At 36.7% G+C, this 21,122-nt stretch overlaps 1 protein-coding gene across 12 annotated transcripts in view; it reads right to left on the bottom strand.

Moving 5' to 3' along the window:
• PDLIM5 (PDZ and LIM domain 5) overlaps nt 1–21,122 on the bottom strand; it is a 117,151-nt gene that overhangs the window by 53,590 nt on the left and 42,439 nt on the right. For all 12 annotated transcript variants that reach the window (XM_048942402.1, XM_048942399.1, XM_048942404.1 and 9 more), the window contains exon 4: nt 396–438. In XM_048942402.1, coding sequence (XP_048798359.1) covers nt 396–438 — 43 coding nt within the window. The remainder of the gene's footprint in view (nt 1–395; nt 439–21,122) is intronic.

Genomic DNA, 21,122 nt, shown 5'->3' with positions numbered 1-21,122 from the left:
ATATAAGACTGATAACACTTGATATACTACAGTCATGTGGGAAAAGAAAACTGTGGTTATCCCAGGGTCAGGGATGCAAGAAACCAACAGTTTGTTCTTTTTTTCCCTCTTTCTATAAAGTCATTGCCTTTAGAGCAATGGCAGATGAAAATGAAAAAGAGTTTCTCCCTTCAGGATATAGACAAAAATTCAGCATTATCTTTCAAAAAAGTTCTAAAAGCTAGAAGATAACATTTATTTATTTGTTTGTTTGTTTATGGATGCTCATTTACCAGGTTTCTCAATTCTTTTTGGAGAGAAAAAAAGATGTGGAAATAAAGCGTGCTGTACTACTTAACAGATGGGTAACAGTTAGTGCTACACGCTACATTTCTTGGTTGTGATGATGAACATACCTTTGGTACATGAATAAGATCAGGTTTTGTTGCAGAAGCCACTCTGGAAGAGGAAAAAAAACATATACATAATTACAAAAACAAAGGCTTCAATATTTAAGTATTTCCCTTTCCCAACTCACCACATACACCCACAGATTTATAAATTGTACCATTTTGTTTCCTTTAAAGGAAACAAGAAGTATTCAAGTTATATATCTGGTAAACACAGTGCAGAAGGAAAAACAAACTGGATGAACTAATCCAGACACAAAGTTAGGAACTCTGGCATGCATCACCAAGTGCTATTTCACTTAGAAATTCATAACATCATATCACCAGAAAGGAGACGTTAGTTGAAATTTGGTTGTTGTTTTCCTTCCTTTCATTAGAGGATACATCGTGTAACTCAAAAGTTCTGGTCAGATAAGTTGCATTCTCAAGTGCATAACCCTTATCTAGGCTTAAAACGGAAAGCTTCCTTTTAAAACAACAACAATCCTTCTGAATGACTTAAATTAAAAAATACAGTGTGCCACTTTTGGTACTCGGTCTTCAAAGATGAGGTTAATGTCATTTGAATTCCACAGCAGATAGCAAAAAAAAAAAAAAAAAAAAAAAAAAAAAAAAAAAAGCCTTTCAAACAATGAACGCATTGAAACTACCACTGGGTGGTAGGAAGCAAAGGAAATATTGTAACGGAAAGGATGAAGATAAAGAAATGACAAGTTCTGAACTGGTAACATAGGACAGTGAAAGAATCTCATTTGTTTTTGTATTTTTTTTAGATTTGCAAGTACACATGTGCAAAAATACACTAATACTCTACAATTTCACAAAGACAATCAAATCAAGAAAAAGTTCAACCCACTGACATTTTGTCTGATAACATCACTGCTGATATACTTCAGCTTTCTGTTGATCTTTTGGTAGAAAAGTGGCTTCCTGACACATTTCAAAACATTTCCGGCCATATTTGGTAGCTGCTCAGAAAAGCTGGATCCTTGAATGACTGAAGAAGAGTTGTTATATCCTGCCTAAAAATTGCACAACTTTGGCTTCCTAAGAACCTTCTAAGCAGGTGCTCACAGAACTGAAGCTGGATTAACATTTCTGAAAGATACTTTGCTGCTGAGGAAAAAAAAAAACAAACAGATTTGAAGTAGGCATACCCAGTCTGCTTAACTGAAGTCTTCTCAACTCTTAAAAAATATCTTTTTTCTTTTTTAATTGTTTAAAATGTTTACTCCTTCCCTTTAAGCCATCTAGTCCTCAGTGCTCATCCAATTTCAACAACAGCCTTTCAGCCATTCAGGTTCAGGAACTCACTTATAAAAAAGGGAGATGCATATAATTCATATGCTACATTGGCAAACAAGCTGAAAAAGTGATAAAACAATAACAAGCAGGAAAAAACAAAGCGCAACTACAGAGTGCAAGATCATCATCTTCTGCACTTTGCCTTCATCATTTGTGCATCACAGCTGACACACATCATGTCCACATCAACAATAATTCTCAGAGAGAGGGATTTCCCCACTCTGAAGAAGAGCTCTGTTCTCCTGTTTCCCACAGAGTTTCCAGCCTATGAGAATTCTGGCCTCCAGCCCTCCAAAGCACCAGGGTGCATCATTAATCACTCTTAATTGCACAGTTGTCAATTTGCAGCAACAAAAGCAACATAAATGTAACAACACATATGGAAGCCTTTTCTTTTTAAAGACTAGAGTTAGCAGGAAATATGCATCTTGTTCTATGTTTTAGGTATGCATTTGTTAATAAACTTGGAACTTTTAAAATATGGATTAAACTAGCCTAACGCTTAGGAGTAGTAAGATATTCACTACTCAGATCAACTCCTTATTTCAGAGCTGAGAAGAAAAGTTTCTCCTTGCTTATGCTCGATCCTGCAGTTCTGATCTATAAGCGAAATGCATCTTTTTCTTGGTTGTTTTAAAAATAAATAAATTCCAGTTTGCAGCACAAGTTTGTTTTGAATTCATCATAGCATTTCGCAAAATTTCAATCCCTGCTTCTACTTTTCAAAATTCATCCACCAAGAAGAAAAAAATGCATTAAAAAAAAGTCTTGATAACTACACTGTTCCCAATGTTCTTTTATTACTGGAATCAGACAGCAGACAGCACAACAACTTTAATTCCCCCAAACATACTTGAAACAAGGACATAAGTCTGTGTCCCAGACATACTTCAAACACTTGGCCATGTCAAATTCAGACCACTGTCAGACTAAAATCTTTTATTTATCCAGTACAGCATAAAGAAAATGCTCATCCAGCAAACTGAGCCACCAGGATCTGAATGTGAAAAATGTACAGTGGTTAGACAAGACAGTACAAGAGGAAATGCACAGTTCAAACTGAAGAGCAAAACATGTCCAACACATTTAAGAAACTAACTGCTTCAGGGATTACAGCTTGATTGCTGTCCTTGGAAATAAAGACAAATATTAAGAAATCTGCAGAGTAAAATGAAACATTTTAACTGCACATTCTTGATCATTTTCTTAGCTGTTAAAACCTAGCTTTTCACCTAGCAATTTCATGCTAGTTTAATTAAACAGAGTGTATTAATACCTGACGATGCAGGCTTCCAGAATAAGATGACATTCTTGTCTTGTTAATACTCAGTAGAAAAGTAGAACAGCAGGGTATTTTCTGAATGATTTAAAGATGGCAATTCAGTATATTAGTTTATGTAAAATTCTGGTTATGTACAAACAAAACAGACACAAAAGCTCAGCAATAAATGCTTATTATAAACAGTGCACAAAAACCACAAAAGACCTTCCCTAATGGCTGCTGGATTGAGTTCCAGACTGCATTGTTAAGTTTCTTATAAATTATTTTAGACAATGGAAATACAGGCAACATTCATCAGTTAGTGACAGCTGGGATGCTGAAAATGAAAGTGCACAATTTTTTTGCACTTCTCCATCAAAGTTGTTTATTCTTTCAATAAAAGGGCTATACTTAGTCTGCATAAACAGTTCATTTCAACCAGAAAAACATGTTCAAATTTACTTTCCCAACATCCTACAAGCTGTTTCTCTCCAATGAATACTTTTGTGACATTTAATGTAATTCCAACATTCGACTTCCAGCACAGCCTTATTAGGAAAACGAATTAGTTTGCTCATCACTGTAAGTAGCATGCCCAGCAAAAAACATTCATTCTTTAAATTCTCCTTTTATTAATTCACTCTTCCAAGTATTTCACCCATTGAGAAGACATAATACAACCAAATCCTTTCAAAATTACTAATACTTGGAAACCCCCAAGTAATGCTTTGAGCTGTACAACTTGGTATAACATCTCTAAAAATCAGTCATCAATATAAACACCATAATCTCACTGATGAGTGTTAAGGAATTAAATTTAAGGCAAAACAAAATTTTTCAGAGGCCCCCACACCCAGCTGGTAAATCTGGTAAACCAGAAGATACCTTTCAGAGTATTTCTCCTCAATTCCATTAAGGTCCCATCACTCCTTTAAGGTAAACCTCAAGGAGGCAACTGTACACAACACCAGCATTCATACAGGTATTGTGTTTTTGGCTTTTTTTTTTTTTTAAACTCTGGAATTTAAAAGATTGCTTATGAATTTTAGTCTCAGATACAGCAGTGAGAGGTTGCAAAATTTTAATTAGTAAAGTGAAGTCAATTTCTGCAAAATTGGATTTGTTGGTCTGAAGTGAAAAATTCTAATAGGAGGAAGGAAGATAGATTTTTTTTTCCCCCTCTCATTTTGAGAAAAGAACTCCTGTTCCCTAGCTGTACAGTCAGGACAGATTCTGGCAGTAGATACAACATCCCTGAAAAGTCAATGCTCAGATCTTCTTGCTGAAAACCTCAGCTTTTAATGGTTTTGCCATTGTAGTCCGCGGTTCTGTTTTGCTAATGTTTTTGACTCATATATTTCTAGATATCAGTTGACAGGGCAGAAAGCTAAATGCATTTGCTTTTCATAAATTAGCTGGCCTGCATGAAAACAAGAAAATGACAAGCAGAAAATACTTAGCATTGTAAATACTAAATTATGACTTTTACTAGGGGTTATCTGAATAAAAACAAATGCAGATATAATTTAAAGAAAGAAAAAAAAATAATCCAAATATATTTTTCCCTTAGTGCAAAGCCCTTTCCCTATTGCAGACAATTCAATTTCTACCACCTCTGCATTACAAGAACAGAAGAGCATTCTCAAGCTTGCTTCTTGTTGCAGTATATACAGAATATATCAGAAATGGTTGCCTTATGTAAATAATTTCAGTCATCTGCCAGGAAGGAAAATAACATGCAACTGCACTTCCCACAACTTGTAGGATTGCACACACTGTGCCAGGTGGCACAAGTTGGCATGCTGGCATTTCAGAGACATTGCTGGGACAAATATTTGCAGCCCAGCAACAGCAGCCCTGTGCACATCCCCATACATGAAGAAGAAGAGGCAGAAAAATTATCATTAAGCAGAGCTAAATGAGAACTGGAAAGCACTACAGTCACTGTAAAAGGGAGATGACATTTTTTACTCCTTTTTAAGAAACACTGCAATGCTTTCAAACCTATACTTTGGCCATCATGCCTGGCAGTACACTAACAGGCTGCTGTAATGGCTATATCACTTTCTCTCTCCCCTAAGTCATTCTTTTTGTTCTAGTTCAGTATGCTAGTTTTCACTTAGCTCAACAGGTGAAATCATAACAAATATGAAAGGATGAAGATTGGATGCCCATCTGCTTTTTACAAAAATAGTGGCAATTCAGACACCATATATAGTTAAGTCTTAGTGCTAATGTCACATTCTTACATTACAAGCTAATTATTACATTAAAAATGCATATTTCTTCTCTTGCCCTATAAAATCAGTCAGTAAATCTTGCTTCCAGGATCTTTCAAACTTAAATGTTAAAACACAAATTCCAGTGTGCTTCTAATGAAGTTTCTGTGGATACTCAGTTTGCATCTGAAATGCCAGAAAAGAGCTGTTCAGCCAGATGGGTGATTTTATTTACTTATTTATAAACAACTAGCATCTTTAAACCCAACTTTGAAAGAGTTGTCATTTAGAGCTTAAGGCATCCCATCTTTGCTGAGCTATATCCAATGGAATACTCCTAGAAGATTGGCATTTATTCCTTCATAGGTTAGTACATCAAGATACTATTTGTCATCTCTGAAACAGTGCTTTCTTACACATAAGCTAATGTTCCTAGGCTACAAGTCATTCAACACATATTCTGTTTTCATTAAGTTTAAAGGGGGAGATTTAATATAATGTGCACGCCAGCATTTTGCATCTGTGGCATATACTATGTAATACCTTTATATCCGCACACTGTGAGCCCTCCCAGCACTTCAGATGAAGATAAAATGAAGTCAGGTAAAAGAAAGAAAAATTATGTCCTTGTTTTACTGCTCATTTGATAGTTGGCCAAGCCAAATGTAGATCCTTGAAATTTAAATAAGGTTTGGGATTTCATTATTACGTGTTAAAATAAACAGTGCTGACATTTTAGGAGAGGAAGAAATTGCCCTTTGCTTCAGTATTCCAGCCCACAAAGGATTAGTTGTTTTCAAGACCTCCCAAAGGCAACCACTGCTCATAGTCTCATTCCTGTGGTCTGTGGCAGCCCTACTGAATACATTTGTAAAGAAAATTTAAGTGCACTCAGATAATATTTTATTTTATTAAGACAAAGCCAAAACCAAACTAAAAGCTAAGGAAGAAATGCTGTGAAATACATCTCACTTACCTTCTGACTGACAGAGATTCACAAGTACTTTTTAGAAGTAGAAGTTTAAAAACCTGCAGGTACCATGCATATGATCAGGAATGGACCAGGAGGAGTATGTTTGCCCATACCTACTTATGATTCCATGACCAGAACTGAGACAGGAAAAGTTCCCCTGCTACCAACTACGGCCTTTGTGTTACATCTGCATACAACTCAAGGTGTCCAAGTCCTGACATCTACTTCAGGTGGCAAGAATCTCTCCTTGCCACAGCTTTGCTACTCACAAACAATGGAAAAATAATATCTTGTCTATTAGACTTGCCCATGCATTCCCTTCAGCAACAGTGATTATTTCTATCCATTACGTCTTGTTGTAACTATTTACTAATTTGTATCTTATTTAGCATTTCTAAAGCTGCCTGGTCAAGTAATGTTATCCACATGACAGTTAAGCGCAAGTATCAAGATGGAACAAAAAGCCTTCAAGCAGCTATACCTCAACTTCTAGTTTTCTTAAGAAGAACTTCATAGATCTTAACATAGATCTTAACACAGCAAGCTACATTTCAAAAATAGCCAGCTTAATGAAAAGCATAGATCCAGACAACTCACAGATCATCTTCTTCCTCCAAAGCTGCTTGACTTCATGTTGACTTCAGTCTGTCATCAAATCCAGGTTGTAATTTAGGAGATTTGACACTACAACCTAGTATTTTTTTTCTAGTGCCTTCCATGATATGGTGACTAATATTTGAATTATCTCCTTTGTACAAAATGCAGTTTAAATAAACTTGAAAGTATAGGGGCTTTTTTTTTTTTAATTAGAAAATTCATGACAAACAGCTATTCAATCCTCAATATAACATTATTATGTTGGGTTTTTTTTGTTTGTTTGTTTGTTTTTAAATCTTTTTTTCTTAATAAGTGTATGTTTGGGAAGGAACATTTATTTCAAGTTTTATCTCTCAACTGAAGAATCTGGCAACTTAGAGAGCCATTAGTCTACTATATCTTCTATCCTACAGAAATTAAATTCTTCTCTAAAAAGCAGGTCACCCATTAGGTTTGTGACAAACTTGGAGTGAAACGTTATGGAAGCACACTTAATAGGATGAAAGCTCAGTGTCTGAGATGTCAGGCAGCTGTAACAAAGAGGAGCCATGTCCTCCACAGTGTCACCAGACCAGGAAGCAGCATCACTCACACAGTCCCCAGCAATGTCTCCCAGATGTCTTCAATCTACACTCATGCCCCCTGTTTCTTGTTGACTCAGTGATCATACTGGAATGCTACAGCTTCTGAATTTGAGTCAGTTTAGCTCTGCACTAAAATCTCTATTTTACCATCAGTGATAGTGTGGTGTTTGGAACTGCATATCATCTCAACCATGTGGATATACAGAGAGCCTTCTGCAATTGTATGGTTGGCAGAATGCTACTGAGCCTGGGACTAGTCCAGAAAAGACAGATACAGCAGAAATCACCAATAAAGATGCACAAAACATCCAGGCTGTCCCTAAAAGGAGCACCACCCATCTTCCTCTCTCCTGTCCCTCTGCACCACACACCTGGGGTGAGTGGGAGGTATCAGCTGCAGAGAAAGCAGAGCTGAAGCCCTACAGACACTGAAGCCCCTGTAGATTCATTGCAGGATGAGTTTAATAAGCATGCAGTTGTCAGTAGCTGACTTCTCCACCTTGCACCTACCTTCTGTCTTTGTTTTTCTTGACTTTTATCACTTCCATGTATTGTTCATATGTTAAATATATTTAACATCACCGTAACGTAAGTATATGGAGGTTTATCATTTTGAGAAAAGTTGTGTTCCATTCTGACTAACCAGTTTTTTTTTGTTGTTTTTTTTTTTTTAAATTGCTTTAGATTACTAAAAGCTTTAATGTAAAGAAGTCTTATAAGAAAACCTCTAAGTATCATATCTACATTTTAGGGTATGGAAGGCCTCAGCTTAGCCTTGGCCCATAGATCTAACCACACCTATCTCCAAGGGATGCCAAAGAGAATCAGCCAGAGCAAGGTCTGCAGCTAGAAATCGTCTACTGTAAAAGCTAAGCAAAAAAAGATCAACTATTTGAGAAGACTACTGCTCTTTAACTCCTGTAGTCAACACAACAAGGAACTAATTATAATGGAAACTCTCCCACTGTTTAAGTAAAGGTGCATAAAAGCACATGGTTTTAACTCTTCTGGTTATTTGCAGCAACTGGGAAAGAAAAGAAAAATGAACAATGCCAGCTGATTCAGACTCAGTAAAGAGTTTTCCCTTCTCACAGCCTAGCTTTAGAAAAACAGCTTTTACTGCTCAAAATACTTAGGGGATACCATTCAAAGCACTCATGTAACACGAGGCAATTAACTGTTTTGTGAGCAACTAATCACTGATGCAAAATACTGACAGTAACAAAACTTGCAGAAATCTTTTCACCATGCTGAAACCATTAATTCTGTTCTAAGGCAAGACAGAAGTAAGTAACTTGTGACAGGCACGATAAATGTTTTTATTACCTCATGGGGTTTTGTGGTTCTGTGCCACAGACATGGCTTACTACTTACAATAGCCTGGAATTTTTCAAAGGCGCTAGTTTAAAAGAAAAAGGGGAAAAAAAAAAAAGCTTTCTGAGGAGTCTGTCTGTACTGGAAAAAAATATTTGTATTTTATTTTGCCCCCCTTGCAGGTGAATAACAAACTAAAGCAAATGAACTAAAAATTGATCTGGAGAAAGAAACCTTCATTTCTTTATGTCCTACAGTTTTGCATCACTGCAACTACATTTCCTCCCTATTGAAAGCTTGTAGCTTGACAGTAGCTACCACTTATCTTTCTGTTAAAGAGTGCAAGTGATGCCTCTCTAGTAAAACTTTTAGTGGTTGCTCAACAATTTGCACTTATCTCCATTTCAGACCCCTAGAAGAATACATATACCTGAAAATCTGACAGCTTTTCCCAGCATTATCACAAATCCTATCTGTCTTAAGCTGTTATACTTTCAAGATACTACAACCATCTTTCAAAAAACCATACAATCTTCAATTTGTTCTCATTACATTGTCTACCAGAATGAAGTAGAAAGTCCTATTGATGAGTCAGGGCACTGCAATTTTGATTCTCAACAGCTGAGAGATGATCTTGCATGGCACAGGACTGGTTTTATTTAAACAGTGTCTCATTTTTTCCTGTGGGCAGATGCAGGAACAGTTTATCTACCACTACCAATCAGTTCACATATTTACCCTGTTTTTTTTTTTTTTCCCCCCTAGCTTTTACTTCCTGCATTCAAAGAGATGCAAACTACTATCTGAAATTAAAAAACAAAGCATTTACTTGCTATATCTTATTTTAGCACTATCTCTCTCAACCAACTCGGACTATTTTCAGCATATAAAGGACAGAGGCCATTTTTAAACCATGAAATCTTCTTTTAATCCATTTAGAGACAACTGTCCCTTGACAGATCATCACATAGCCTTTTATAATTAAAGAATGTCTGCAAGTTGGCATCATAAACCTTGCAGGTAAGAGAGATGTGCTTTTCAGAGGCAAATAACAGCTGTTGGGCAAGTGCTTTATTTGAGGAAAAAAAGTGTAAATAGAAACAAGTAACATCACTTGTGGCACCTAAACAATGAGCTAATTCATGTTTACCAAAGAAAAAAGTGATGAGCAGATCAAGGTAGGTTACATTGGGGTGTCTTTGGGTCAGACAAGGTGCCTGTACTCATAATAGAGAGAACACAAGGAAATTATTTTTCTCCCACTCTTAATATTCAGATAACAGGAACAAGATGAAATTGATTTTCAAAAAAAGTGAAAAAAAAGCCATTAAGTATATCACACAATCAAGACATTGTATGAAGTATGAAAATCTTCACATTTTCTCAGAAAACAAATGACAAAAGTTCCACTCCCAAATGTATTCACATACTATTCAAACTCACAGGTGAGAAGGATCGCATTTTAAGAAATGTTTCCATTTTCCAAAATGTAAGCTTTTCCATTTCTCTAGCCTTGGCCAGGAACACAGGAAGCACCACTGTTCACGCATGGCTGCCAAATGACTCCCAAATCCCAAGGCTACTTCAGGTTCTGGGAAGGAAACCAACAGTGCTTTGAAACTTTTTGATCAGAAAACTTTTGGACTTGGGTCAAGCAGCCATTATTTAAACCTGCTGTCTTTCTGGCAGTCTCATTAAGCTATTGAATTCAATGGGCGTTTGACTAATACCAGCACTGGAGAATAAAAAGCAGCAGCAAGAAAGCTTTGCCTAACATTTGCATAAAGCTGTTGCTTCCTTGACTTTCTGATGGGTTGTTATTAACACATGGAATTATTAGGGAGGATGAGGAAGAACTATTGCTCAGTGTCCCAAAGCAGTACAGGTAGTACATTCACGTTAGTCTTGAGATGCATGCAATCAGGTTGTTTGCAAATCAATTATGAAGACAAAATGAGATGTACACTTCTATGTTCACATGGAGCACATACAACTTCCAAAGTGAAATTTCTCAGAGCTGCGGCCTTTCCCTACATCTCCTGGTTAAAGGCATTGATAGTTTTGCTACTGGCCTTCTTACTGTGGGGAAAAAAAAAAAAACAAAAAAACTTTTTGCAGTTGATTCAAGGCTATTAAAGCTTTTCTTCAAGAACAACTCCAGTAGACAACATGGCAGAGAAAAACACAATCAAGGCAAATTTTTGTGCAGGCAGTAATATACGTAAGAGCCATCTCCCCTCAACTTCAGATTCAATTACTATGAAGAGATCTTTGAGTGCTTCATAGCCTCGCACCACGCAAAATTCAGTCTGGTTGCTGGTAAAGTTGCTGGTATGTACAGCTTTAAGGGTTTTGCTTTTTCACTTAATTGAATATGGTGATTCTTTCCACAGAGGTCAGACTTGCTCTAACCCAGTAGCCATGTTTGGCATAAAAACAAGGGAGAGGCAATTTGCAAAACCAAAACAAACCCAACAGTTCTTCCATAACTGCATCTTTCTAATAAATACTTTGTGGAGCTCAAATTATCGATTCCACAGAAAAGGGTACACATAGACAGAGACAGCTTATCTTGACAGATCTGAGCATCTTGTCTTCCAATATTTTCACCTACTCTCATGCAAAATAGCTCAAGGTTTGTCCTGACACTTTTTGGGCTTCTGAGTAACAAGCGGCCAGGCACATCATGCAAACAAAATTCCTCAAGGTGAAATAGAAGAGTGCATATATCTTTAGGTGTACTGTGCTTTTTGTAGATATGGCTAACACCTGGGAGGACGTTTTGCAGCAGCATACTGGACAACATACACATAACCACTGGATAACTTCACTACAGCGACTCTTATTTCCAAATGCCTAAGATCTCCAGGGGAAGATACTATTTATTTGCTATAGGAAAAGGACTTTGGATTACTTTTTCAACCTCTGTGAGTCTGCTTATGCCGAACACACACTCCCTTAAAACATAACCAAGGACTGATTTACTCAAATGAATACATCCCAAGTAATTCTCCATATCCTGAAGAAAAGCATACCAATACACCCATGAGTGATCTTTGGACCAAACAAATAAATGTATTCAGGGGCGTGGAGCAGTTTTAACAGCTGCATTGTTCTAATGCAGCTGTTACCAATTACTGGCATACGTGGTGAGGCCAGTCTGATTACAGCTTGTTTCATCTATATATAAACGCAGTATTTTGCTCCTCAAAAGTTTGGCATTCAGATGGTAACTGCAAGGCTTCAAAACTGAAGTCTATCTGTTATGTCCCAGCTGGCTATTTTGAAGCGTGCCAACAGAATTAAAATGTCACTAAAGATCATGCCACTCTCTGAGGTATCTGTGTTATTTTAAGACTTGAAGATAAACTGTGGCCAACTTCACATTGTTTCCTTAAATTTTTCACTCTATAGCTAAGAATGAAGCTTAAAATAAATTAATGATACCATAATATGCATGCTGACAAGTCTCTGACATTCAAAAAGGTACTGGATAGGTCAAATTAGGAGTGGAAAGAAGAGTTTCATCCATAGCAGTGAATGGCAAATCACACTGGAGACCATTTATACAGATAATCCTACATCCTTTTTCAACAGCACTAGCAAGAAAATCTAATGAGAATGGTGTTAAGGAAACATTTAAATTCTTTACTTGAAGCACAGGAGTTCTGAAAGCACTGGATCAGATTACAAATGTTCTTTAAAACTAGTTTCATGCTAATTTGCTTCTGAAAATTATTACATACGAATGCTCTTTTTTTAGTAAAAGATACTGAGGTGAGCCACCAAAATGCTTTTCTTGGGTCTACTGTTATCTCCAAGAGAAAATGTGATAAGCCACATGTACGATAACCTTTGGAGAGCTCCCACTAGGGCTGGTCCTCAGGACTAAAACCCTTCATAAAGGTTTTCTGCATCTCTAGAACTGGCCAAATTTGAAATTACTGCAAGTGCTTGGGTTCCCTTAATCCCACAATGAAACACTTCCACATCCAACACTGTAGATGATGGAGTGAGGGCGTACCATACATACCACAAACTTGGGCCATGGAGCCTTTCCCACCACCCCCTCTTGCTTCCTTGTGTGGTCATTAGCAAACCACAGTAACATATAGCAGGGGATAGTATTGGACCACTAATAGAATATACTGTATCTTCTGTTCCACATTTTACCTAAATGGGTAGCAGTCAAGTCTGATGGATCCCCTTCAAGTAGGGCAATAATAAACAAACAAAACAAAACCAACCATAGATAGGCAGGCACACAGAAAAAAAAAAAGGAAAAATACTGAAAAATTCAAAAAAGCAACAATGATTTAGTGACTCATGATCAAAGTCTTCTGTGGTATTTAAGAAAAAAAACACAACAGCAAAAAGCAGCAACTTGGTGTGTCATAGGAAGAATCAGACGAATTCTTGGCATTTTTTAAGAACAGAATCATTTGGGTGAATTACCTCATGAACAGGGCAGGGAAGAGTAAATACGCAATGTTTGCAATTGCTGCAGCTCACCCCCATACTTCCTTTAAGCCTCACACGCAACGAGCAGCTACTTATAGTATCTCCTTCTAATAAGCAGACTTTCACTAATGGTAAAGTAGTGGGGGGGAGAGGAAAAAAACACAACTAAGCCAAGAAAAATATTCATGATCAAAATTAAAGGTATAGGTTTAAAATAAAAATCTTTGAAATTATATCTTCAGACAGAGCCTCACAGAAAACTACAGCCTTCTCCACCTCTGTTTCAAAAAGACAAGAAAAAAAAACAACAAACAAAATTGTCTCAGCTTCCTTTACTCATGTCTTGATCAAAGATGGCTTGAGTCTGCCGAATATTGGTTTATGGCAGAAACAGTTCGTGTCCAGCCCTGCAAGGTATTATGTTTCTCCAGAAAGCCTGCTATGTGCCTCGGGCTTTATTATCTTTAACATCAGATGAAGTCCTCTTCATTAAACAAAGAGCTTTTTTCCATCTCAAGAGAAATTTAAAACTTAACTGTATTTTATTTCAAAGCACTTTTGTTACTTAAAGTTTGAAAATAAACATATCTAAGATAGGAAGCCATCTTCCCTACTGAGATAAATCCACCAGATTAGTACCCACTTAAGAGCACATTAAATGCATTTCTGATTTCTCCAAGTTCTTTTTTTTTTTTAAACAACCAGCGACAGCATTGAGTTGATATAATATTGGTTTTAGCACTGACATTCCACCTCCTCTCACTTGTGTGGTTGCATAACAATCTATTTTTTTGTTTGTTTCTGCTCTAAAAAAATCTCTTTCTGCTCCCTTCAATCTCTTCAAGAAGAGTAATTGGTACAAAAATACTACAAACATACTCTCTTTGTGTATGGCTACATTATACACATTGCTCATTTTTTATACCAGGAGAAGGTATGACAAAAATCACGCTTCTGTTGGTATTCATTTCACTGTCACCTTAATGGGGTGATACTTCATGGATTAACAAATCTTAATGAAAAACAACTTTCTGAGCTCTTACCTTTCATCCAAAACATGGAAAGGAGATAGCTGGCAACACTTTTGGCCAAAAGACTTTAAGATCAGTATCAACAGCAGGCACATTTATGAATTTCACTAATTGAAAGGCTTGGAATGGAAAGATTACCTGTTTTTGTTCTTAAAAAACTGTTATGTTACACTTAGCACAGTACATGTATTTAGTGGCTCCATGTGCCACTGAAACTTAGCCTGCTCACATGGACTTGGCTTTGTATGTGAAGGAAAAATAATCTGTTTGTAATTGAGAAGCATTAGTTATCTCTGAAGTCACTGTGTTCATTAACATTGGCTTTCTGAACTCTGTAATACATTTCTAGAATGTATTCTACGTTCTGTTTTTCACATCAAATTTTAGTAGTTATAACTGACACTGCGCGAACAATAAACTAACTACTGTTTTTCCACCAAAAGCGAGTGTTTGAAGTTCCCTTTTCTGAAGCTCACACAGCTGCCACAATTCATTCCTTTCTGCTGAAATGTTCCTTGTATAGCACTGGTCATAGCTTAAGTACAGGTAATAGATGAGTCAGAAGAAGCAAGTCCCTCAAAACAACTGTCTTTCAGGTAACCCATTTAATTGCCAACTTAATTATCCAGAGTTTAACAACAAACATTGGCTGGGAGGCTCTCACCTGCTGACAAATTCTCTCTGAAATCTCTGACCATCTCAAGGTTTCTAAACCATTAGTTTTTATTTTGGAGGGTTTTCTGCTCAGATATATTCACACAACACTAGCTGCTCAAGCATTTTTTGTTTTCCCAACCCAACGGTAATTTAACAGTATGCTGGTAAAAATTAACTAAGTTAGGATATTAAAGCTTGCCAAAATAATAGGAGAAAAATACTTAGCTGCCATTATAAGCTTAGAAGTTAGTTGCAAGGCATTAAGATAAACATTTAAGATCCAAAATATGAAAGCATATAAATCTGTTGTGAATTCAAATGTGACAGATTGAAATCATTTGCAAATTGCGTTTTAATGACAAAGTATACTCAGTTTACACAAGAGTGCTGGTAAAAAGCTCAGACCTCAGTGCCAATATTTTATAAAGCATACACCAAACAAGTTGTTCACTTCAAGCTCAGTTAAACTTATCTGAAAAACTAAAAAACAGGGGGTTGCTGCTTCTATGTAAGTGATAATGCACCATGTGCTAAGTGAAAGCAAAGATGCACCATGCACAAAGCTAAAGGAAAAAAAAAAAAGGAAAAAAAAGAAAACAAAAAAAATGTGAGCACATACTTCCCATTTTCACACAGCAGAAGCAGTTTGATGCTGTCAGCCTGTCTAAGGTGACTGTCACATTGATAGATATAGGAACCAACATACATAGGACCCCCATTTAATTGTTAGCTACGAGCACGTATGATAATCCCCAATCTCTTGCACAAGCAGCTAGATTTTCACCACACAGGAGTTACACAGAGCAGTTCTCAGCATGGTTTACTTTCACCTCCCTTTTCTACTGAATCATCAGGTACCAGCTAGGACGAGTCTGGCCACCAGACTAACAGGTTCACAGATGTAATGTGCTCCCCTTTCAGAGGAAACTGTCTCTGCCATTTTTCCATTCTATTATTGTTCAAGCTTCAGACCAGAACACGTCCACCAAAATAAATCTACTCAACAGTGTCAGGCCAAAGCATGTCCTATTGGAAAATGTGAGCTAGTGGGGGATGTAAAATCAGTGTATGTATGGCTATGTCATTCAAGCCACAAGCAAAGCTCAATTTTACTTCTAATACTGAGGTAACAGCAGCCTTAACAGATGCAACTCATTAGGACATTTTACAGGGCAATTAATCTCTGTAACAGAGCTTCCAAGAGCACAGCTTTCTCCTCATCTTACTCTCTCATAGGAAACTTCTCTTTGGGAAGTGAAATATGGGCACCAAATGCTATTTAGCAGTTCAAAGTAGAATTATGTCATTACTGAATTGTAAGAAGACATGTAATAGTCAATATTTCCCTTGGGAGTTTTTGACGAGAGGAAGAACAAGCACTTCAATTAAGCAAAAATGATTGGCAATGGTCATCCTTAATTGAATGGTCATCATGGTAACTTATGTAGCATTTTCCTTGGAAAATCCTTGGAGCCTCAATAGTTTTCAAGCAAGGTCAGATTTTACAGTGTGAACAGTAAATATATGTTACCTGTGCAAGAAAAAGAGGAAACTTCTACAGTTTTAGGAGATAAAATGCTGAAGCAAATTCACACATGAAGCATGAAATCAGCAAGAAATCCAGAAACGGCACTAGAAATTACACATTTAAAAACTAAATCAGCTCTGACAAATAGAACAATACCTGAAATATCAAGATTGCTTATAGAAAATATTTTGCAAACACTAACATTCTCAAAAAAAGTTGTAACTAGTTGTGAAGTTGTAATTAGGTGCTTTGCACAATAGATAGTATTCCTAAACAAACAAAAATGTTGCAGTGCTTATGCAGCATATGTCACTATCATTGTGCAAGCTGTGGAAGTTTATTACAAGACACAGAAACGAAAATCAGAATTCTTTCAGTGGCCTCTTGGACCGTAACACTCTATGACTATTGCTTCAAATGAAAAAAAAATATCCTAAACAATATAACTTTTTAAATGACCTATCACTCATTAATAAACAAACAAACCCCACATATGTTTTACACCAAGGATTAATTTTAAGTGGAAAGAAACACACATCACCCCGAAACACAGCTGTGAATCTTCTCTGCATATAAACCAAAAAGCAGGACCAAACTTGGAAGCTACATGCCATTGTATATTTGCAAACAAAAATCAGAAGTATTCTATGACTTGGTATCTGCATTTTTCCAAAAATACATATATTTAATGCTTGGAAAGCCGTTCAGTTTACCAATTAGAAGCATCCACGCTATCAAACACTTCAAAGTGAAGTTGCACTGCATGAAATTGATCTGAACATCTTCAAACTGAGGACGTTCAAACATAAATTGCAAGATCTGGTTCCACTCTTCCATAGCAATGAGAAGGCTTTTCAGCACTGGGAATATGAATCAATTTAACAGACAAGCAAAACTGTCCCAAGGAATTTGCAATCTGGAGATTTCTATTAGGCAGTAGTCAGATTCCTAGTAACAGTAGTTACCACTGCAACCTTCCTAGACACATTTTGAGTATTAAATTTCAGCTTGCAAACATTAGTTCTTGCTGTACACGTTAAAACAGAAGTTTGACCATGTGGAATACATTAGAGAATTCCCTGCTGCCCACAGAGATAATCGCTCAACTCTGCTTCTTCACATTCTGGAAGAGTGCACACACTGGCATCAAGAGAGTTGTTCTAATTTTCAGGTATTTCAAACTAATTACATTGCTTTGGGTAAAATATATTTGATTAAATTATCACCGTTTGTTTCTGTCTTCAGAGATGTAAATCAATCATCATATTTCAGCTAGAGTACTGTTGACAGAAACATTTAAGGTGCTCAGTAAATTATGACCTACCCATAGTACCTGGCATTGTCCTCTATATATTTACTATGGGGTTTATGATCCTTTATTACCAAAATACATTTACATATTTTCATCCTTGCAGCTCTACAGATCCCCAGCAAGGCTCAGTGGCAGAAAATATGTGGAAGGCCTCTATTTTGCCAGCCCTCACTCCCACCCACCTGGCAGATGCATAGGTATGACCCCAACAAAAATAAAATGGATCACTGAACTCTATTTTTACCCTGAAACCTTACATTTTCACCCCAGCAACTCCCTTTTGAACTTCAAGGCAAGTCTTTAGTCTGTTCAGTTTGTTTATCTGCAGCATATTTTGTGGTTCATCTAATTGCTAGTTGACATGCAGCAAAATGCTGTGCACAACAAAAGGTTTTGAATTCCAGCTGGAAGCAAGAGCTGTACCCCTTGCATTTATTTAGTTTGCAGCCAGACTTCCCAAAGGCATGGCTTAGCCAGCAAAACCTGTTCAGCTGCTACATGAGGAGCAAAAACTTTCTAACCTGGCTCCAGTTAAAAAGAAAAAAGTGCAAACACCAAGAACACAAGAGCACATCTGCGTGTGAAGGAGGAACCAGAGCATCTCCATTAACTTCAAATTCAGTGGACAGCTGCCTGCCCAGTGCTGCTTAATTTCAAAATGAGGCACAAGGGTCACTCAGTTGCTTGCACTGCAATATGCTATGTTTCTCCTGCAGGTCAAGCTACTGCCAAACCCAAAGGGCAGGCTGACCAAAACACTAGGTGACTTTCCTGCCAGGAAGCACGCAGCCTTGAATTACCTTTTCCTCATACCAATTATCTGCACTGGTGCAGGAGGTCAGGTGGATCCCAGCTTGGCACTGGCATTTCTCCTCAGTCCTGCTGAGCAGTACAACGACATGAAGCAAATCCGAAGGTCTAACAGACTAACTCCATTACAGTACTGTTGGCACTCTTCTCCCGCTTCAAAGCTTCCAGATTTATGAAAATACAGAATAAAATAGCTCTTATAGTATATTGGGTTGAACTGTTTGGTCACTGCTGTGTTTTATTTTGCCTTGCATTACTGCTTTTCTTGCCTGATCATGCAGACATTCAGTGCAGACATCCTTGAAAGAAGAGTTATACAAGTATTTATGTTATAGAAAAAAGAACTCCAGCAAAAATAAAAAAATAAAAAAATTATAATACTTAGAAAAATGTGACTCAATTTGAGATTCTTCAAACTCAAGTTGTGATCCTTTAAACCAATTTAATGCCTACATTCAACTAGCAAGGGAAACAAAGCCATCTTTTATATGCTAGAAAAGCAAATCACTGAAGAAAAAAACTAAAACAAAAATGCCTATGTAAGGGAAACAATGATGACTAGTAAACCAAAGTAGGAGAAAAATAAGACTTCCTAATGCATTCTTGCCATAGCTTTCTTAAAAGTTTATCCTTATATGGTTTGTGGAAACAAAATATCCACCCCAAGCAATCCATGACTCATAAACCATAAAGTACAAGCCTTAACTATCACCTAAAGTGAAACTTGTATTATTAATAGTCTGAAATCCTTTCTACACTTTTAATTCTTCTAGAGGTTCCCTTCTTAAATTATTATTTTTGTTATATCACTACTTCTGTCATTTTATTTAACAGTTATACTGTTTTCACTCCCTTCTCTCTGGAGGCTATATGAACTTTTAACATTTAGGAATTCCAGTACTGATTTCTGTACTGATGACTCAGGGCAGATCTTGGGATCCACTGTACTATTTCCAGCACCTCTGACATTTATTTTTTTGAGTCAAAATCGTTTACAGACAGTCTATACCTAAGGAGCAAAGCAAGAAAAAGTCTCTTATAATCTCACTTCCCAAATTCAATACAGAAGCAAGATCATACACTTTATCCACACAGTTTGTCAGAAAACATATGCCTCACAGCAAAAAGCTCTTCCTCCTGCACCCTAGCAGATCAGGGTTCTTTATACAATAAATGATAAAAACATTTTGTTATTTTCTTCTAAATATAGTATTGGGAACAATGAAAATGGTTATTAAAATGCATACTGAGCTAATCTTACTGCAGACAGCCCTTTCTGAAATGGATAATTTGAAAAGTCATCTTACAAAACACAAATCAAATGATCCATAATATTTTTCCTTATTATCCCACCTCAAATCATGAGAATTTCAGCTGTTCTTAAGCTGGAAGTCTAGACTTCAAATTTCCTGAAGGAAAATCTGAGATGAGGAAGAATGCTGTAAAGATCTGCTAATAAAGATATCATACTCAGGAAAGCAGATAAAATAAGTGTCACTGGTGTAGATATTTGGTTTATTAACTGCAGAACTCAGTCTTAAGGCTCATCTGAATTTTGCCTCCAAATTTGTCTTGCTTCTATGGATATCAAATTGCCCAGCTGGCTCTAGCCTCACCTGAAACTTCTGGGTAGCCCTGTGGTCCTAAAAATTCAGAAAAACAAAACCAAAAATCCCATAGGCATCTCTGAAATTCATTGGCTGCATTGCAATACCCCACTTTCGTTTGTAAAAAATCCATGAACTCAACCACTGCAGAAATGGAAACAGCATTAGAGAAACCACTCTGTGTTGACACACAGCACCCAAAAGATTTCTAAAGCATTGCTGTAAGGTGATAGAAAAGTAAATAACAAACATCCTCAAGGGTTCTTCCCAAGTGAATTGGCTCCATAGCTTTCTGTTCCTGTTCTCAGAGAGAGATGAAAAAAACTCCTTCAGAAGCAGCACCGTTTTCTCACTATGAAGATCTGTTTTATGAATTAGAAAGGTAAATAAATTCCACATTTTAAAAGTAAAAAAACCACCAGTGCCTTCCAGGATTTTCTCTACTGTTTCTTCTTAATCCATGCACTGCTCGTTGCCACTTTTTCCAGAAGTTTCATGGGAATCATGGTGTCATGTAACAGTAGAAATACATGATCTTCAGCTTTCTCAATTCCAAAAAATAACTAAGGCATGAGTCTGGAGAAATAGTCCCCAAAAACAATATTTAAAATTGGTGGTGGCTCTTAGCTGTTCAGTAACTTACAAGTTTATTTATGGAAGCCCATGCTAAGTTACTAAAGTTGATATTCAAAAAGCAAGCATCTGGTTTCCATCTGTCCTCATGGGAACCACGAAAGGACTTTAACAGAAAAATAAAATACTGGGGTGCAAAAGAGCAAGGTCTCTGGGAGGAAGGGATAAATATCATAATGAAATAATTCTTAACTATAAAACACATTTAATGTTTCTTAAAAATATATATATATGAAGAAAGAAAACATTAAATAGAAGGTAAAATCATATGTTATAAAAGGAGAATTTTTTAGCCATACGTAATAGGAAAAAATGAACAAAACATCTACAAATGGTATTTTAAAAATTGTGAAATGAAATTATAACTTTCATGCTAACCAACAAAACCTGTGTCCAGAGCTAATCAGTTTTAAAGACATTACCTGAACACACTTCCCAGCA

Source organism: Lagopus muta, chromosome 4 (genome assembly GCF_023343835.1).
Source record: "Lagopus muta isolate bLagMut1 chromosome 4, bLagMut1 primary, whole genome shotgun sequence".
NCBI classification, from domain to species: Eukaryota; Metazoa; Chordata; class Aves; order Galliformes; family Phasianidae; genus Lagopus; species Lagopus muta.
This window is presented reverse-complemented; position numbering and strand designations above follow the sequence as displayed.